Here is an 18,310-nt window from a genome sequence, read left to right on the forward strand (position 1 = left end):
TCCCACCCAGCCCTGGATGGATAAGCGGGATCCCCATGCACCTATAACAGGACCCCCCCCACTAGATGTATAACGGGGTCTCCCATGCACCTATAATAGGGACCTCCCACCAGACAGATAACACAATGTACTTGTAAAAGGAACCCCTTCACCAGATGAGTAATGGGGCTCCTCCATTGCACCTGTAACAGGACCACTCCCCCCACACACACACCCCCGATTTTTACCTAAAATCCTCCCATGCACCTATACCAGGGGATCTGCACCAGCTGGATACCAGGGTTCCCCCTAATCCACCTATAATGGGCCCACCCATCAGATGGATTCCGGGGTCTACCCTTCCCTGCCCAAATGTACTATGGACTATAAGCCTCCATTTGCAAGACCAACGCCATGTTTTTAGCCTTCATGGGCCTTGAATACTTAGGTCACATAGTAAGAATGCTGATGCCCTGCACACACTAGTACAGTACCTTTAACATTGCTACCCCGGTTGTAAATTATGGATCTGAATTTTCCTAGTGCAAACATAACCATGGTTGTAGGGGAAAATCCTAAATATAGGAAATGACGTCCTGTCTAAACATGGCTTTTATTGCACTTATGTAGCAGCACCAATGTAACTAAACCAATGCAACATCCCTGTGTACACGTGCAACACTGAATGAGCTTCTCCAGTGTAAACCTACCTACATAAAAGCAAGCCCACTTTTGCATCAATGCAATACATAAGGAATTTACTCTAGTGTAACTACATTGATATGGTTACACTGGTGCAAATTTCCCTAATCTAGACAAATCATGAGGCAATGATCACTGAGGCAACGATATCTGCCTTGAGTTTCCAGACAGACTCTGAGGTCTGAGGTGTGAAATGCCCCATTCATCTTAATGTGGTATTAACTCTGAAGTCTAAATATAACAGTTTACATCACTGTTGTTCATGTTGGCAGAAATATCCAGCTCCCAAATTGCAATGCCTTTCTAGCTGCTGGAATTTATTTTCATCATAGCTTCTATGATTAAGTTATGCATTGTCAGTCCAAACAGAGCATGTGGGGCCAGGGTAAAAATACACCAAGTTTAATAACACAATAAAAAAGAGTGGATACTATTGACTGTATTATTCTTTTACATATTTAATTTTAAATATCTTTTTTAATATTTAAATTTAGCTGCCACAGAGTTTCCAGTCTCTGCGCCCTTCAGAAAATCCAAGGAACCTTATTGCAGAATTTAGATCTTGCTTGCACAGAGCACTAGATACTGACTGTAATGCTGTTATGGTCAACTGTTGTCACAATCACAGTTAAACATGGATGACAAATATGATCCTGCTGGTCCCATCCTCTTCTACAATTGGTGCCAAATGGTCTGGCTGGAGTGCAGTCAGCACATCATTACCTCAAATCTCACTCTTCTCATGTTTTAGGTCCTATGAGATCCAGTTTTGCATGTCTTCAGCCATCAGCAACTTCAGCTTCTTGAGCAGGTGCAGTAAATACAATCTCCTTATGTTGGTCTGCATAAGCAAAATGATGTAGGCTGGGCATTTGGGATGAGAAGAGATCCCAACCCCATTGACATCACCTGATTCCAGAGCAGGCAAACTAATGTCAGTGGACTGTGGCAGATCTGAAAGGGTTTTGTGTGTAAATCATAGACTCATAGACCTTAAGGCCAGAAGGGACACTCATGATCATCTAGTCTGACCTCTTCCACATCGCAGGTCACAGAACCTCACCCACTTATTCTTGCAATAGACCCACAACCTCTGGCTGAGTTACTGAGAAGCCACTGTTTACTCTAGTTCAGACTAGCAAGTGACCCATTCCCCATGCTATAGAGGAAGGCAAAAAATCCTCCCTAGGATCTCTGCCAATCTGACCTGGGGAAAAAATCCCTTCCTGACCTGAAACATGGTGATCATTCAGACTCTGAGCATGTGAGTGAGACCCACCATCCAGACACCTGGGAAAGAATTCTCTGTAGTAACTCTACATTTAGGGTCCCATCTCTCACCATTGGAGATATTTGCTAATAGCAGTCGCGGATGGGTGGCATATGCCATTTTAGGCAACCTCATCACACCATCTCCTCCATAAACTTATCAAGCTCAGTCTTGAAACAAATTTGTTTTTTTGCCCCACTGCTCCCCTTGGAAGGCTATTCCAGATCTGAACTGGTTACAAGAATAGAATATACAGCATATGCTGAACATTCTCATTTAATAACATATTTATAAAAAACAATTTCTTTGGACTTGACCCTTCCCTTTGGGGGGGTGTCCACCTAGCTGGTGCTGTTGTGAAAGAGACACAGGAACTTGTGCACCAATTTTGCCTCTAGCTTGTAAGCTCTTCCATGACTTGTGAGGAAGTGATCAGAGTAAAACCAAAGCCAAAATAACTGGATTCCAGCACATTTCAGTTTATACAGTTTTATTTATAAAGAAATTGCAGAATGTTGCAGCATTCCAGTGAGTGGCATAAACAGAATGTAACACATTTCCTTGACAGCATTCACATAGTTACAGTTGCTAACAAATGATGATTGTATCACACCACACATATAAGATTGGTACATCAGGGACTGCTCTAAAAAATCTATGTGCACTAGAGTGGTCACAACCGCATGTTTTGGCTGGGCAGGGCAGCAGATTAGCTTTCATCTTTGTCAGCTTCCTCCTTCTCATCTTCGTCATCTTTCTCTCCCTGGAGTTTTTGGCGAGCAAATTCCTCAATCACAATGTCCTCCTCACTGGAGAGAAGAAGACAGCATGCTAAGGCCTCAAAATTGGGACTTTGGTGACTACACACATCATCTGCCTTGTGGGGGAGGGAGGAGGAGAGGAGGGAGGGTCACAGTGTGAAAGTCCCAAAAGGGTGATGTCCCTGCTCAAATCATCAGGACCATGGAGACAATGTCAACTTTCTGTTGACACCCAGCCTCCCAGGACTCCTCAATGCACATGTTCTGCTGAGGAACAGTGCTTTGCCTTCTGTGCATATTTCAGCTCTGGTCCCAGGAGGCTTGGAGTGCTAACTAGTAAGGACAGTGCGGTGGGGGACATTTACTGAAGGAAATCCACAGGATGTGCTGATAAATAGTAAATAGCTACTCAAGTGGCTGAGACTTTTACCAGCGGCAACAAAGCAATTCTGCCCAGGACACTCAGCTAGGTGTGTGTATGGAGGGGGGAAACCTGCATCTAAAGAGATATCTGAAGACAAAGTTTTACACAGTGACAAAACAAACAAACAGAATGGAGACAGAGAGACATAAAGAGGATTAATTACCTCCTTGCAAGAGGGAAATGCAAAATGACACCATGAATCAGAGAAAGAGGCACAAAACAGAACAGAAGGAAAAAGGAGAAAATTGAGCAAAACAGGTCCCAAAATGTCAAGAATACAAAGTGATTTGACAAACTGCATGAAGTGCAAGTGGGTGAGAAAGGGACCGATCAGGGGGTTCCGTAGTCCTGAGAGAAATTTGAAATATCCTGACTTGGCCCACAGAGGGGCTAAAAAGGGCACATTCTTTGCTCTGAGAACATGAGTAGCTTATCTAGGCTCCTGGACTCTGCCTGTTCCCAAAGTACTGTTCTGATTTTCATGCATTTCTCCAGTGTTTCACAGCAGCAGCTTGCAGATATAACTAGACACAAAAATGGGTCTTTCATGGTCTTGCAACTACAGATCAAATTCATAGCTGGTGGACTTTGGAGTGGGGGATAGATTTGGCATTGTGAGATTTCCTAGAGGGCAAACTTGTAAGCATGGCAACTCCATCCTTGTGTTTAGGTCAGTATAAATTGCTGCCAGCTGGGGAAGTGGGTTTTCACTATTAGAGTCCTTTGGACAGAGTGTTCTGGAGCTAAACAGAATTACCAGGGCAACACAGGACTTTATTTTATGAGGCTGGCTCTCAATATATAATTTATTGGCACATAGCAGGATTTGGTTCTAACAATCCTGATGGATTTGTGTCCTGTTGGGACAGTTCTTGGATACTTTAGTCATTTCCTACACCAACTAAGGTAGCCACAGGATTTATTCCTGTTAAGATTTCAGCTAGTGCCTTCTCTCTACGGATATTCTGGATTTTGTTTTGGTTACAGTTTCCTGTAGTCCAGGGCCTGGAGTGCAGCCTCCAGCCACCACTAAGCTTAAATCAGCTGGAGCCAGCTGAGATTACCAAGGAAGCAACAGTACTGGGAAAGCTGTAGTCAGTGTTCTGAGCTGTGCTGATAGGAGCAAGGGACAGAAATCTCCATCAGTGGGCCATCTATCATAGCAACAGAGCAGTGCACGTATCTATGGAGCCAAGTCGGTGACAGCAACTCCCTCCAGAAAATAATGAAGTAACATTGAAATAGGCAATACAGTTTGGATCTGAAACAACAGGGGCCAGTGTGATTTTAGCAAGGAGAAGAAAAGCCAGGAAATCATAAAATAAACGAAATTAAGCTGCAAGCATGCCTCTCTCGCAGCTCTGGTTTCTCCTCCTGCTATGACAATGCTCATTTTAGCGGTGACATCACATTGTAATGTCATAGTGCCTGTTGCGATGTAGAGAGCACAAGTTTGTGGGGCCTGAGCCTGAGCTCTGTGATGGATCTTTTGGTCCAAGACACTCACAGGAGACTCCATAACTGCATATTGAAATGGGAGCAGGTTATTTAGTATTGCATCTATCTCCAATGAGTTTATGTAACAGATTTCTTACAGAAAGTACTGGTGTAGAGGCCGAGAAACCTTTTCCTTACCTTGGCTTGTCTATAGTCCATTTATAAACACATCGTGGGGAGGCAGAGAAAGATTGAGAGACACACACAGAGGTTAGTCTGAAACAGGCATTTCAAAAGGACATGTTCTTACTACTGAGATATTTCTATTGGAAAGACACATTCTGGGGCAAATAACTGAAAGGGGTTGTGTGTTTTATCTGCAGACTTACTGTGGAAGGTCAGTAATAGACATGAGGCTGAGACACTATGCAACCTTGCGAATATTTCTCAGTCTAGATGTCAAAACAAAGTCAAATCTTCCACTACACTACACACATTGTGGAGTTTTGTGTTTGTTATAAAAGTGACTCCAAGCAATTCTGCTAAATAAGCATGAAGCACAGTTCACAGCTCTCCCGTTACATGTGTTGTGTTTAGTGCCTTAGACACGCAATTGCAAAATAGGACCTTTGCTCCAGCAGACCATTAGCCTCAAGTCTTGGGTGGGCATTGGATCACCATCCTTAAAAATTTGTCCTCCACTACAAACCCATGGTATCATGAAGCTGTGATGTCTGTGCCATCACAGTGCAGCATATTGGTGTAGTTGCGTGTTCTGCAAGACAAGTTTGCAAGAAACGAGATGGTCCTGTCAAGCTCTGGAGAAGTGGCAAACTTACACGAGACCTTCCCTGGCATGCCATAGACAGATCATGGCTAAAATGTAAATGGGAACAGCTCTGACTGACTCCAAATCCAATGGAAACAATGGACTCTGGAAAGCACAGCCTGTGCCTTTTTCATATTGTTGATAGTATCATTGGCACACTGTGCAGGACATCATGGGAACTGACCCAGTGATGGGTCAGTTTCAGAAAGTGTGGAAGCTTGGTTTGGAAAAGGAATAATACAAGCCTCTCTCTTTCAGGGTGTGTTAGAGTTTCCAGGCCTGACCACGTTGAAAGGACCAGAGCCACAGAGAAAAGGGCAAATTAACTGATCCCACCCTGGAAAGGCTCTGAGGTTTGTTTCCATCTAGGTTGGGTCTTCTCTGAGCTGAACTGCTTCATCTGGCCTTAGGGATAATCGATATCACTAGTGTTTCTGACACCTTCATGAATATGAATGTGTTTCATTCCTCCCTGCTGCTTCTCTAGTGAAAATTGTATTTCAGAGTGATCACTTACCATCAGTGGGCTTTGGGTGCATCAGAATAAGAGGCAGCTCAACACCAACATCGCTGGAAGGAAAAGCACACATCTCTTAAAGGGGAAAATTACTCAGAGACAGTTGTGAGGGAAGAGCACAGAATATGTTAAATCCTCCTGAACTGATGGCCTTTTCAATGGGCATGAGTACAGGTCTGGCTGTCTCTGCTCAGGCTTGCTTATAGCACCCTAGCAGTCACTGAAACATCCCACAATACTTTGCAACAATCAGATAATCAAAATCATAATTAAAATTAATTGTAGTATGTGTTAAAATGTAACCTTAACTTTTGTGGGACAAGGACAGGGTGTGATTGGAGAGAGGTCAGGCTGCAAATCATGTGCCGGGTCAGAAAAGGCCTTGGATTTTCTACGTGATCCACTCTGTCCTCAACTTTGAGTGAAGTTCTCTTAGCACAAGTCATCTGCTGGGTAATTGCACTAATAGCTGAGAAGGGAATATGAGAGCCCAGAGAAGAGAAGCCACCCACTAGCAGGACACAGGAAGGTGTCACACAGGTGGTGTGGCATTTGACAATCTTCATGCAAGGTGTCTGAAAGTGTGTGTGCGTGTTTGGAGGTGTGAAGCTGTGGGGGCGGCTTGATATTAATTCCTGTACAGTGAAAGGAGGATTCATTGTCTCTGGGCCCCGTGCACCATCTGACTGCAAAGCTCCATAAGCAGGGACACCATTCCTGATAGACAACTGTCAATTGACTCATTCTTTACCTTGAAGTGAGATCTCCCAGGATGCTGTGGGGATGAAAGAAAGAACACAGAATTCAGCTAAAGAACAGTACAACAAATACAAACGTAATGAATGAGTGGAAAATGTCCCCTTCTGGACAATGAGGCTTTTCAATTCGTGTCACGGTTACCTTGGGCAGGTAAATGACATCCTTCACAGGTTCCTGCTGTCATGGCACCCAGGTATCCTGTGGTGATGTGTCAAGAGAACCATACTCTCCACTCCATTACCCAAATCATAAATAAAAAATAGTGAATAGTATTGGACCTAGGACTAACTACCGTGGCACCCCATTACATATGTTCTCCCAGTTTGACAATGAATCATTGATAACTTCTTTCTTTGAATATGGTCTTTAACCAGTTATGCACTCACCTTATAGGAATTTTATCTCCACCACATTTCCCTAGTTTGCTTATGAGAATGTGAGGCATTAGAGAATGTTGGTAATAAAGTGAGGTGCAGGGGTATAAATGGGGATGTGACCTGGGAGCAAAGGAGTGGGAATCTTTAAGAATCCAAGGCTCACCTCTGGAATGGATGCCATGTGGATGATCCAACGCCTGGATGACTTAAGTCAGTGGTTCTCAAACGATGGGTCAGTTTGCCAGGGCTCGCATTAGACTTGCTGGGGCCCAGGCTGAAGCCTGAGCCAGAAGCCCGAGCATGACAGCTTCAGCCCTGTGTGGCAGGGCTCAGGTTACAGGCTCTTCACCCGGGCATAGGCGCTGACTCCGTGGGTGCTCCAAAAATTAGTGGGTGCTCAGCACCCATCAGCAGCCAGCTCCTCTCTTTCCCTCCCCAGCGCCTCCTGTCCACTGGCGGCCCTTCTGATCAACTCCTCCTCCTCTCTCCCAGCGCCTCCTGCCTGTCACGATCAACTGTTTCGCGGCGGGCAGAAGGTGCTGGGGAGAAAGGGAGCAGCTGGCTGCCGATGTGGCTCGGGCGGGCTCAGTCTTCGGCCCCCTCCACCCAGGGTGGTGGGGCTCAGGCAGGCTCAGGCTTTGGCCCCCTCCACCTGGGGCGGTGGGGCTCGGGCAGGCTCAGGCTTCAGCCCCCGCTCCTTGGGTTGTATAGTAATTTTTGTTGTCAGAAGGGGGTCACGGTGCAATGTAGTTTAAGTACCCCTGGCTTAAGTGTTTGTAGCGTAAAGAGAGGGCACCAAAGGCAAACTAAGAAATCCAGTTATTAGCTATTTCCCTGGTCAGTACATGTCAGTATTATGATGATTAGCTGTAGTAGTATTGTGGTAGTGCCTAGGAGCCCCAGTATGGACTAGGACTCTGTTATGTTAGGTGTTGTTCAAACATACAACTCTTACACCAAGAGTTACACTCTATGTACCAGAGAGATGCTCACCCTCCTCTGGATACCAACAGATTGACCTTCACTTTGTAGGATACCAGGATCCCCAATACCTCCTTGTCCATCCCAGGTCTCAGCCTACAAGAAAAAGCATAGAACAGCGGTCAGAAGATGACCTGGAATGAGATATGCCATGTGATCAGAGGGGGCTGAATTTGTTGCCTGATGATCAGGATGACAGCTACTGAGACAGGTTTAAGCCACCACAACAATGCCATGCAAATCTTATAATCTGTGACTGCCATAGGGCTCCATCTTGTGCAGAGGGAAATACCGTAGCTGTTTAATTGCACAGCCACATGGCACAAAGGAAGGGAAGACTAATGTAGCTGAAAACGTGGAAGAATTTCTGGGGGTAGATGGTAATTACCTCAGCCGGAATTTTATCAGGATTTTAGGGCTGAAGCACCTGCTCTTGGAAAAAGTGTGATGGGATCTTTTAAAGATCATGGTCAGGCCCATGGGTTTACCTCTCACCTGCACGATGGATCTGTCGGTGTGGCATCCTCATGACAAACTCAACAAATTTTTCAGCATGATTAACAGTCTCTGCTCAAGAAGGTCTTAGAAACAGAACTGCAGGGACTGAGGCAGGACAAGATCAAGCAGTGTGTAGGGGCCCAGGACTGGACTAGCAGGTGTGGAGGCTGCAGCTCAAGGTTTGGGTACCTAGGTATTGGCAAGCAGCACTGGATGGTACAAAGTGCGAGTGGTGTGTGGGAAGTGATTGTCTGGTAGAGACTGATAAGAGAAGCAAAGAGATCAGCCGGAGAACATGGTTGGCAGGGTGAAGGCCTTTCTCTTACATGGTGGTGGAGGCCAGGTTGGTGTCCTCATGTTTGAGTTTGCCATCAAGTGCCAAGCCACGCTTCTCACGGTTGGACGATAGGCTGGGAGTCACTGTGTAGCTTTTGGAGAATGTGGAATTGGCAGCCACAGTCTCACTGAAAGGGATGCAGAGAGAAAAGCTCAGAACAGCCACCACACACACACACACATACACATGCCTGCTGTCTGTATCCCCCAGCTTCTCTGTCTACTTTTCTCTCTTCTGCTCTCCTTTCTATTCCTCTTCCCCTTTTCTTTATCCCTCTTCTTTTTCACAGGAACTGCCAGATTGGATCTGGCCTGTGACCCATCTAGTCCACGCAGTATCCTGTCTCTGACAGTGGCCAGCACTAGATGCTCCAGAGAAAGTTGCAAGGACTCTGCTGTGTGGGCAGTTGTATGACAATCTGTCCCCAGGGAAGTTTCCTCCTAGTTCCTAGTAGTTAGACAGTGGTTTATGCCCTGATGCATGGGGGTTTATATCCCTTCCAAAGCTCTGTTGCTTTTTTCCTATTTACCATTAGAACTCTGGATATTCTTGCTTGGCACTGAAATGTCATCTTTCCTGCCTTCTCTCTTTCCCATCTTTCTCTTCCCACTACTTGACTATCTCTCTCTCTCCATCACTCTATTGGCCAGCCAAGCCCAGTGGTATATGAACTGCTACCTTCTCTAACTTACATTATCTCTTCTGTGCATACATTCTTCATATATTTGTCCAGCGAATAGAGAACCACATCCGTGATCTGCTCAACTGATCAGAGAGAAAGGGAACACAATTCTATCATGGCAATGACATGCATATCACATAGGATTTGCACACACTGTCCTTGGCTCTGTACAGAGGCATGCGCAGGAATTTAAATCTGACCACATTCGGAGGGGCACATTAAACACACAAATGAAAGGTTTGTGTGACATCCTCTGCTCCAGATTTATCAGGACATCCTAGCGGGGACTCCCAGCAGCAAGATGGCAGTAGCTCCCCAGGCAGCTGCACTCTCTGTGTCCCTGCTGCCCCTGGGGAGGGAGGAAGCAGCAGGGCAGATGGCTGCCAGCTGAACTCCTCCTCCCCCTCCCCTTGCACTGCTGCTTCTTCCTCGCTGCTGAAGTCCCAGCACTGCTGCCTGCTTTGCAGTCACCCACTGAGGTGAGTCAGGGCTGGAGGCAGAGACAACACCTGAGACTTCAGCAGCAGGGAAGGAGAAGCAGCAGGCTGCACCTGCAGGGATCAGCGAAGGAGGTGCTCAGCTGGCAGCCAGCCACCCTGCTGCTTCTTCCCTCCCTGGGCTATAGGGACACGCTGAGATTGGAAGGAGGGTATGCTCCTGCTTGCCCCCCCCTTGTGCATGCCCCTGTGACACTGCAGCTCTATAGCATTTCAGGAGGTAGTCCCTTAAACCAGTGGAATATCAGGGGGCTTCCCAAGGATTTTCCTAGTCATTCCACCATTGAATTTATAGGTTTGATAAAGTTGGAGTATGACACATGTAGTGCAGGCTTCTGGCCTCTCAGTTGTTTTACTTCTCATCCCTCCCCTAACAGTCTGAGATCTATGATGCTATGAAACTATTGTGTCTCTAAACTGCAGCCCTAAACCATACAGATAACCTGGTTCTTCCCTCCCATGCATTGGTTTAAAGGAGGTATAACCCCACTGAAGTCAGTGGACCTATACGAGTGTAGAACTGGTGCCAGTGAGAGGAGAAGCAGGCACAGGGATTTACTCTCTGGGCTGGGAGAGTGGGGAAAAGAAGAGGTGAGGCATTCTGCCTTGTGCCCAACAAGCACAGTTCACCTACTGCGCCCATGTGCACATTTATTTATAAAACTTGACTCTCACAGAGGTGTTTTAAAGGTCTGACCCAGGGTGTGGGGCATGAGCAAAGTGTAGGTCAGAGGGCAAAAGGAAGAATGTGGGGCACAGGAGGTAAGAATGAAGCTGAGGCCTGGAGATGTGCACCATGCTCTCTCTCACCTGATATTTTAATTTTCTTCACAATCTTGTTGGTGGTGTTGTTGATATTAATATTGACAGTGATTGGGTCTCCGTGGTAATAGATCTGCAATCAGAACGGATCTGGTTACACTGCACGCTAACAGGAGTTAAGGAAGTAACCAGATACTATGGTGAAGGGCACCAAAGGACCGAAATAGATAAGTAGAAGTTGAGGCACCATGGAAAGAGAGACCTGTAATAGCTAGGATGCAGGGACCCAAGGGAATGCATATGCAATGTGCACCAGGACCTCTCCTCTCCGAGAAGTGGACAGCTCAGATCTGAGGAGTCCTTTGTCTTCTTGGGTCTGTGGAGAGGGTCTGTTTCCAAGTACTAGAAATACAGACATAGAAGAGAAAGTTCCAGCCCAACTAAACTCTTGAGGATTCACCCCAGGGTAAAGCATGTCTTAAAAAGCACAGGCTGGGATGAAGCCCTCAGATTTGTTCACAGATGAATGCTGGATACTGGAAGGCTGAGAGGCACAATAGGTCAGTAGGCTGGAGTGGGTGCGAGATCCTCTTCTGGAGCCTCAGTTTCACAGCTGAGCTTTTCTGCTGTAATCAGTCTCCAGCAGCAAAGAGAAAGACCAGCATGTACCAGTCTGCGTGGGACAGGCCCTACTTGCAAGAAGAGTACAGGGGAGAGACTCCATGCAGGGATACAGACCTCCTTATCCAAGAAGGCCTCGAGGTGTAGGGGCTTGTCAGACATCATGAATTGCCTGGTGGTCTCTGACTTTGGTGCTGGGCCCGTATTTACTGGGGCAAACTGGACTTTTCGGATCACCAGTCGCACTGAATTCCTGCAGGGATGAGAAATGGCCAGGCCTGTAAGCACAGAGACATTGTGTCTGTCCCAGGGGGTTCCACCCATAACTTACCCTTCTCCCCCTAGCTAGGTCTAAAAGAATGGAGGAAAATGTCTGTTTGCTTTAACAGGTGGACACTTTTATTCCCCCTCCCCAAGGTGCATGGGCAAACCAAAGTCTGCTCTTAAGAACCATCAGAAAAGGAAACAGAGAATGGCACCCTTAAATCAAAAAGCATGAGGCAGGGATAATGGAGGCTAAAGCCTGTGGCCTCCACTGGAAGTCTAAACCCAGGGCTTCCCTCCTGCAGGGATTTGGCCTGAGGGGAGAAACTTGGTTCTTTTGCTTTAGGGTGCTGGGGGAAGAAGGGATGCACTGGAATTACCTCTTGTGAATTTTCTCCTCCAGATTTTCAGCACAAAATCCTTTGACCTCAAAGTCCACACCACAAGCCTGAGGGAAACACAGATGGTTACAAGGTTATTGTGCTAGGCCGCGGGGTGGAACAGAGCCCCTTAACTTCCATCAGGGATAATAAGTGCTGATAGTCACATTTATTCACCTCCCTTCCTCATCGCATCAGTGTGTATCCTCGACCTCTCTGAAGACCCTGTCTCTGCATGAAGCGGCTGGGCTACCTCCCTCTCAGAGCTGCCTCCCAGCTGGCTGTACCATTCTGCTTGACACCACAATGGAAGCAGCTGTGATTTTTGGAACCCTAGTGTTAGGGGAGGTTGTTGGAGACAGATTCTTAATTCATCCGTCCACCCGTGTCTTTCTTTCAAGCCAATGATAGGTATGAAACGCAGAACCCAAGCTCACCTTTCCAACATCATCTGGTCCTGGCTGGAGAGTGACTGAACAGGGCAAGTTGGTCGCCATCTGGGGGAGAGAGAAAATTTTTACCAAGAACACCAAACCCAACCCAGCGGAACAGCACAATCAGAGCTCAGGTTCCTCCTCACTCACTGTAATGTCTGACTCCAGGCCAGTGATCCCTGGCACCGAGGGGTGTCAAGATAGGAAAAGCCCTAGCTGGAGTCCCCTGGGGCTTGGGGTTTATGGTGGGACAGATGTGTCCCTAGCAGATATTTTGGTAGTAGCTCAGAGTTCTGCAGGTGAGTTTCCTCTTCTATCATAGCTATAGGCTCAAATAAGGAGTGTGCCTGAGGATTAGCACCCTAAGGCATAAATGGAGCAAGGAACTTCATGCACACACACATACATGCATGTTTACACCCCCACCCCCAAGGTAGCACCTCATTCAGGACCACATAGTCTCTTCATAATTTCTTAAGCCACTGTCTATGACATGGGCTTTATGTCTGTCCATAAGAAGCTTCTGTTCAAGTTGATGCTCATGCTTGTTCTGCCCCAACCTCTTACTCAAGGGACAAAATCCCAAGACTGCTCCCCCAGCAATATGGGAGCCCCTTTGAGCTGATGTAGCTGAGAAGGATTCTACTATGAGTGAGCTCCTTGACTTAGTTGCCACTGATCCTGGATCATTTGTTGGGGAGCATGAGAAGTGGCCACTCCTCCACAGCGAGGCTGTGCACAGCAAGAGATACCGGAGTGCGTGACTGGAAAAAGCCATGTGTGTTGAGAAGTTCCTACCTCAAAAGTGAAGGGGTAAGCATGCTCGCCCAGCTTCTTCAGCAGCTTTTCCTGCAAAGGAGTGAGGGAAGTTGGTGTCTGTTCTGGCACAGGAGGATAAATCTGAGTGGTCAGGACATAGAGGTCCTTCCTGAAGGTCAAGCCAATGACATCCAGGTCGTCTCGGCCATAGCGGAATGCACAAGTCAGGGTCACATACACTGGGGCCAGTGCAGGACAGATGGAAATTGAAAGAGAGAAAAGAAGATGAGCAAAAGGAAGGAATGGAAATGAGGAAAGGGCAGGTGGAGGAGCAGGACTGAGACAAGAGAAGAGACCATGTTAATGACTCTTCAAAATTAAAAGCAGTTTTTTGTGCAGGCAAAAATTTGACCCAATTGTCTAGGGCTGGGTCGCTAAAGCCCAGTGCAAAGATAGGAAGATCCATGAAATCCTTCTTCAAGCCTCTGGTAGCTTCAGAATCAGTCCCCAAGACAGAAGAGAAGAGCGAAAACAGAGACAGTCTTTCATCTCTGGCTCAGGAATGGTTGCTTTGAATAGGGAGACTAGTGATCACTAGGCACTTTAACCTAACTACCGTCACAAGGCATATCATAGCCTCAACATTAGCATCTTATTGCTGCAGAGAGTTACCTTTTCTATCCTTCAGATACTCTGGATCAATCACAACAACACCATCTGCAAATAAGCACAAGAGGTGCAGGTGAGCTCAGCCTTCGCAAAAGGTGGGGCTGCAAATGGTGGGAATGTCCTTTTAAAAATGCACTTTATCCATAAAATTCAGTCAACAAAAGTAGCTCCTTTCTCCATCTGCAGAGACATTAGCTCATCCCATAGGGAAATTGCATGTTGAAGAGCTGCTACCGCTTCCTAAAATACTTCCCAAACCATTTCCATGTAGTGATCAGTTTTCTCCATATACAGTCCTGCCTGACCCGCTAGGTACATACTCAGACAAGCTGCTCATGCTGTCATGGGCACATTCTATTTTCAGTGTGCTTGCTTGAGCAGAGCTAGTGTGTGTCTGTCTGCCTGCTCCTACAGTCTAGATTTTCTGCTTCTCCTACCTTTGTCTTATGTTACAGATATTTACAGGAAACCAGAATTTTTGCTTCTCACAAGTCTCCCTTGCCCCTGTTGCTTATTCCTACTGAAAATCACTGACCACTGGAACATATGGAGTTAAGCCATTTTACACCAGCTGGGGATCTGGTCTCACCAAACTTCTGTTTGTAATGTGACAACCAGCTATACAGCAATCAGCTGCAGTGTCACATGCAGAGGATACTGGCTTGCAGAATGGGATGGGGAAGATAACGTCACTCACCTACAGGTTCCACAGAATCTATATGGTCCACGAAATCCCTCTTTCCCAAGTAGATGGATAACTGGAGGCAGCATGATGGGGGAGAAAAGAAAAAAGAACAACAAAGAAACAAGTGGTTGTTCTTCATTTGATCAGTGTAAGTTTCAAGTTTGTAGCTGTGGCTGGGATCAGGGAATGGAGATCTCTCGACATTGATTATTCAAGTTATCAGAACAGCCATAATTACTTAGGGACTTCATTATTTAAAAAATAAATTCTTCCTGAAAAGCACCATGATAGAACCATGCCAGGTGTATCAGAAAGAGCAGGAGAGAGATTGAAGGAGGAGGGATTCCCCACAATGCACCCCTGGTGGGTTGGGAATCCCCCTGGTATGGAGTCTCTGACACACATGTTCCTGCAGGTCTCTCTTAGTAGTGCCTGGATAAATCAGATATAATTTAGTTCAACAGGTAAAGTGTTCTGGGATACAAATGTGCACATGTCTGTGTTCTGCAGCCCCCCTGGCATGCCCAAGCTCAGCGTGTATTTACCTTCCCATTGGGGCTGGTCTTCTTAAAAACCCTGCAGAGGAAACAAACACAAAGGGGTTGGGAAGGTCTGGGAAAAGAGTGCAAGTCCCTGCAGGCTGGCCTCTTCCAACGTGCTGTGTTTAGAGAAAGGGAGTCAGTTCACCTGGTAGTTAGGAGGAAGTCAGGGAGTGAGGCTGAGTCTATAGCCAGAACTCTTGGCTACGGAGAAGTGGGCATGTGAGAGTGTTAGTTAGTGAACAGCTCCTGGGGTTAGGGAGGCTGTGTGTATATATCTCTTTACTGTAGAATATGGTCAGCCAGACAGGCACTGATCCTGCTCCTGTCTCAGGTTCCTCAGGTAGGGCGGCTGCATTCCCCCAATTCTCTCTAGCTGCTGGCACTGGGGAGTGAATTTCTCCACAGGATGGGGAGCTACTGTGGCCAAACACTCAGGCCTGGTTTGCACTTAAAACATAGGTCAACAGGTGCTCAGGGATGGGGAAAATCCACCCAGGTGAGCTATGCTGATCTAACCCATGGTGTAAATGCAGCTGTTGAGGTGGAGTTTCTACAATGGCAGAAAAACCCCTACTGTTGCTGTAGGATGCATCTACACTACAGATTATGCCAGTCTATCTATCCCAATCCATCCTGCTCCTTGTCCCCTGACCGCCCCCCCCCCAGAGACCCCTCCAACCAGCTCCCCGGGACCCCACCCCTCACCAACCCCCCCGCTCCCTAACCCCTGACTGTCCCAACCCCTATCCATCCCCCCGCCAAGTCCTGCCAGACTCCCGGAAAGCCTATGATCCAACCCTCCGTTCCCCATCCCCTGACCGCCCCACCCCGAACTTCTGCCCCCCCCATCCCCTGACTGTCCCCAGGGCTCCCTGCCCCTTAGCCAACCCCTCTCCTGACCTGGCCATGGCTCCGGCCCCCTTACCATGCTGCTTACCCCAGCCTCCCCCCTCTCCTGGAGCCTCAGCGAGCCGGGTCCAGGAGTGGCCCTGGACAGCATTGCAGCGGCATGGCTCCAGCAGGACCTGAGCTCCCACCACTCAGCTGCAGCTTACACCCCTGCCCACTTCCCACACAGCTCCAAGCGGCAGGAGCTCAGGTCCCGTTGGAGCCAGGCCGCTTTAGCTCTGTCCAGGGCCATTCCTGGACGCGGCGCACTGAGGCACTGGTGGATGGGGAAAAGCAAAGGCGGAGGCAGGGTAGGGGAGCTTCAGAGATTCTCATGGTGGCCCCTGCAGGGCCTGGGGCAAATTACCCCACTTGCCCCCCATCTGGGCAGCCCTGCAGCCTTGGGCCAGGACACTGGACTTAATGGATCACTGGACTGGTTTGATTTTGGCAGGAGCTGGAACACTTGACTGGGTTAGAAGTTCCTCTGGTCCAATGTCCATCTGGCTCCTGGCCCAGACTCTGGAGGATTAAAGTCGCCTTGGACATCCTTGCCAGCTGGAGGCTGATGCTAAGGAGCTGATAGTGACTTCAATGCCAATTCCCATTACCATAATCCCACGTTCCCTTTGCATCAAGTCTAACATTAAGCACCCAGCTTCCCTCAGACGCAAGCCGTGCTCTGGGCTGGATACAGAGTGGGAGAGCTTGCATAATTCCAGCAGATGGCATTGCATATGCATGACAGAGAGATGGATGGGCCACCAAAGCCAGGCAAAGTCCCTGTCACCCACTGCTAAACACACATGCATGAGACTCCTGCCCATCCCTGGAGGATGGCACGTCCAAGTCCCACATGAAGAGAGAGCAAAGGGAGACATGGGCTGGTTGCAGGACTGTCCCAGGAGGGGGCCGAGGCCTTCAAAACAATGGGCATTTACCCCATTCCATCTGATCTCTGCAGAGCATGAGCTGCCTCCATTTGGGCTGGGGCGAGCTAACCCAGTGTGTTTGGGGTCCCCTCCTTCCTGTGAAGGGTGCTGCATGTTGGCACTCTGCAGTGCCCCAATCCAATACATAGTGGGAGAAGGAAGAGGAAGACATACTTGGACCCGTCTGACATTTTCAATCAGTCGCTGTACAGCAGGGGTTCTGCAAAAGGAAGCAAAAGAAAACAGCAGGAGGGGCTTCAGAGTCCTTTAAAGTTGCAGGGGGGGCATAGATTTGCACTCCTCCCACCTCACCCGACCCTCCTCTTCCCCTCTCAGGCACCCCCCTCCCACCAGCAGCCTGACTCCCCTGGCTCATGAGCCCCTACATCACTGTCTCTCAAACTTTTATACGGGTGACCCCTTTCACACAGCAAGCCTCTGAGTGCAGCCCTCCCTCCCATAAATTAAAAACACTTGTTTATATATTTAACACCATTATAAATGCTGGAGGCAAAGCGGGGTTTGGGATGGAGGCTGACAGCTTGTGACCCCCGATGTAATAACCTTGTGACCCCTTGAGGGGTCCCGACCCCTCAGTTAGAGAACCCCTGTCCTACACCCACTACCTCCAAATCTGAGAGAGTGCCAGTGCACATTGCGACCTGGCACGTGGGGTCATGGTGCCACTCAGGTTTGGCCCAGCCAAAAAGTGGCCAGGCCATAGCCTGGGAGGGCCCCTGGTTCCGCAGCCTAGGGTCAGCAGGGTGAGATATCTATCTAGGAGCCCTAGTTCTCACAATGACAGGTCCAATGTTTGATGGGACACTATGATATTAGGATAGGCCAGGGCCTTCCATCAACCTGGGGTCTCAGGCTATGGTTTCACTGGTTCTTTCATACATCTTAGGATAGCAGAGGAGCAGGGGAGCGGGGAGGGAGGTTAGAGCATTCTGTTTCCCAGCCCAGGTTTGCTCCTGATTCCCTAAGGACTTGGTGGACATGACTAGGTGCATGCACCACTGATGCAAGTTTAACTGAGGTTCGAGGATACCCCCATAACCCAAATGGGAACAGACCTAGCATCCAACTCTTCCTCTGTTACACTGGAAGGGAGCAAAAAAAATGAGAGTCAGAAAAGGTGAGAGTGATGAGTAGGGCAGGACAGATGTTAGAAGGTGACAGAAGAACCACTTCGGACCATCCTGATGGCAAGTGACTGTTGAATGAGCATCTGCGGGGCTGAGAAACAGGGATGAATGAATGAAGTTACTAGAGGAGCTATCATTTTACGCAAGTCATTATCTACAAGTAATTTGCTGTAATG

The 18,310-nt window shown here is 47.8% G+C and overlaps 1 protein-coding gene across 1 annotated transcript; it reads right to left on the bottom strand.

The window, feature by feature from the left end:
• Positions 1 to 2,499: 2,499 nt before the first annotated feature.
• ARR3 (arrestin 3) lies at positions 2,500 to 17,247 on the bottom strand. The gene is made up of 16 exons (XM_030575160.1): positions 17,161 to 17,247; positions 15,170 to 15,200; positions 14,637 to 14,697; positions 13,943 to 13,987; positions 13,310 to 13,509; positions 12,515 to 12,574; positions 12,078 to 12,145; positions 11,551 to 11,686; positions 10,861 to 10,945; positions 9,564 to 9,636; positions 8,861 to 8,998; positions 8,049 to 8,132; positions 6,671 to 6,694; positions 5,920 to 5,972; positions 4,772 to 4,781; positions 2,500 to 2,760 (listed from the first exon to the last, which is right to left on the bottom strand). Exons 1-16 carry the CDS (start codon positions 17,175 to 17,177, stop codon positions 2,661 to 2,663), a joined length of 1,185 nt encoding a protein of 394 aa, XP_030431020.1. The 5' UTR covers positions 17,178 to 17,247; the 3' UTR covers positions 2,500 to 2,660.
• Between the last annotated feature and the right edge of the window lie 1,063 nt (positions 17,248 to 18,310).

Source organism: Gopherus evgoodei, chromosome 9 (assembly GCF_007399415.2).
Source record: "Gopherus evgoodei ecotype Sinaloan lineage chromosome 9, rGopEvg1_v1.p, whole genome shotgun sequence".
NCBI classification, from domain to species: Eukaryota; Metazoa; Chordata; order Testudines; family Testudinidae; genus Gopherus; species Gopherus evgoodei.

Bases quoted from the DNA above. Each gene is read 5' to 3' on its own strand.
- ARR3 (XM_030575160.1), bottom strand. The intron at 10,946-11,550 runs GTCTGTATCCCT...TTCTGATTGCAG, and splicing joins AGGCCTTCTTGGATAAGGAG to ATCTATTACCACGGAGACCC. The intron at 8,999-9,563 runs GTAAGTTAGAGA...CATCCCTTTCAG, and splicing joins GTATGCACAGAAGAGATAAT to TGAGACTGTGGCTGCCAATT.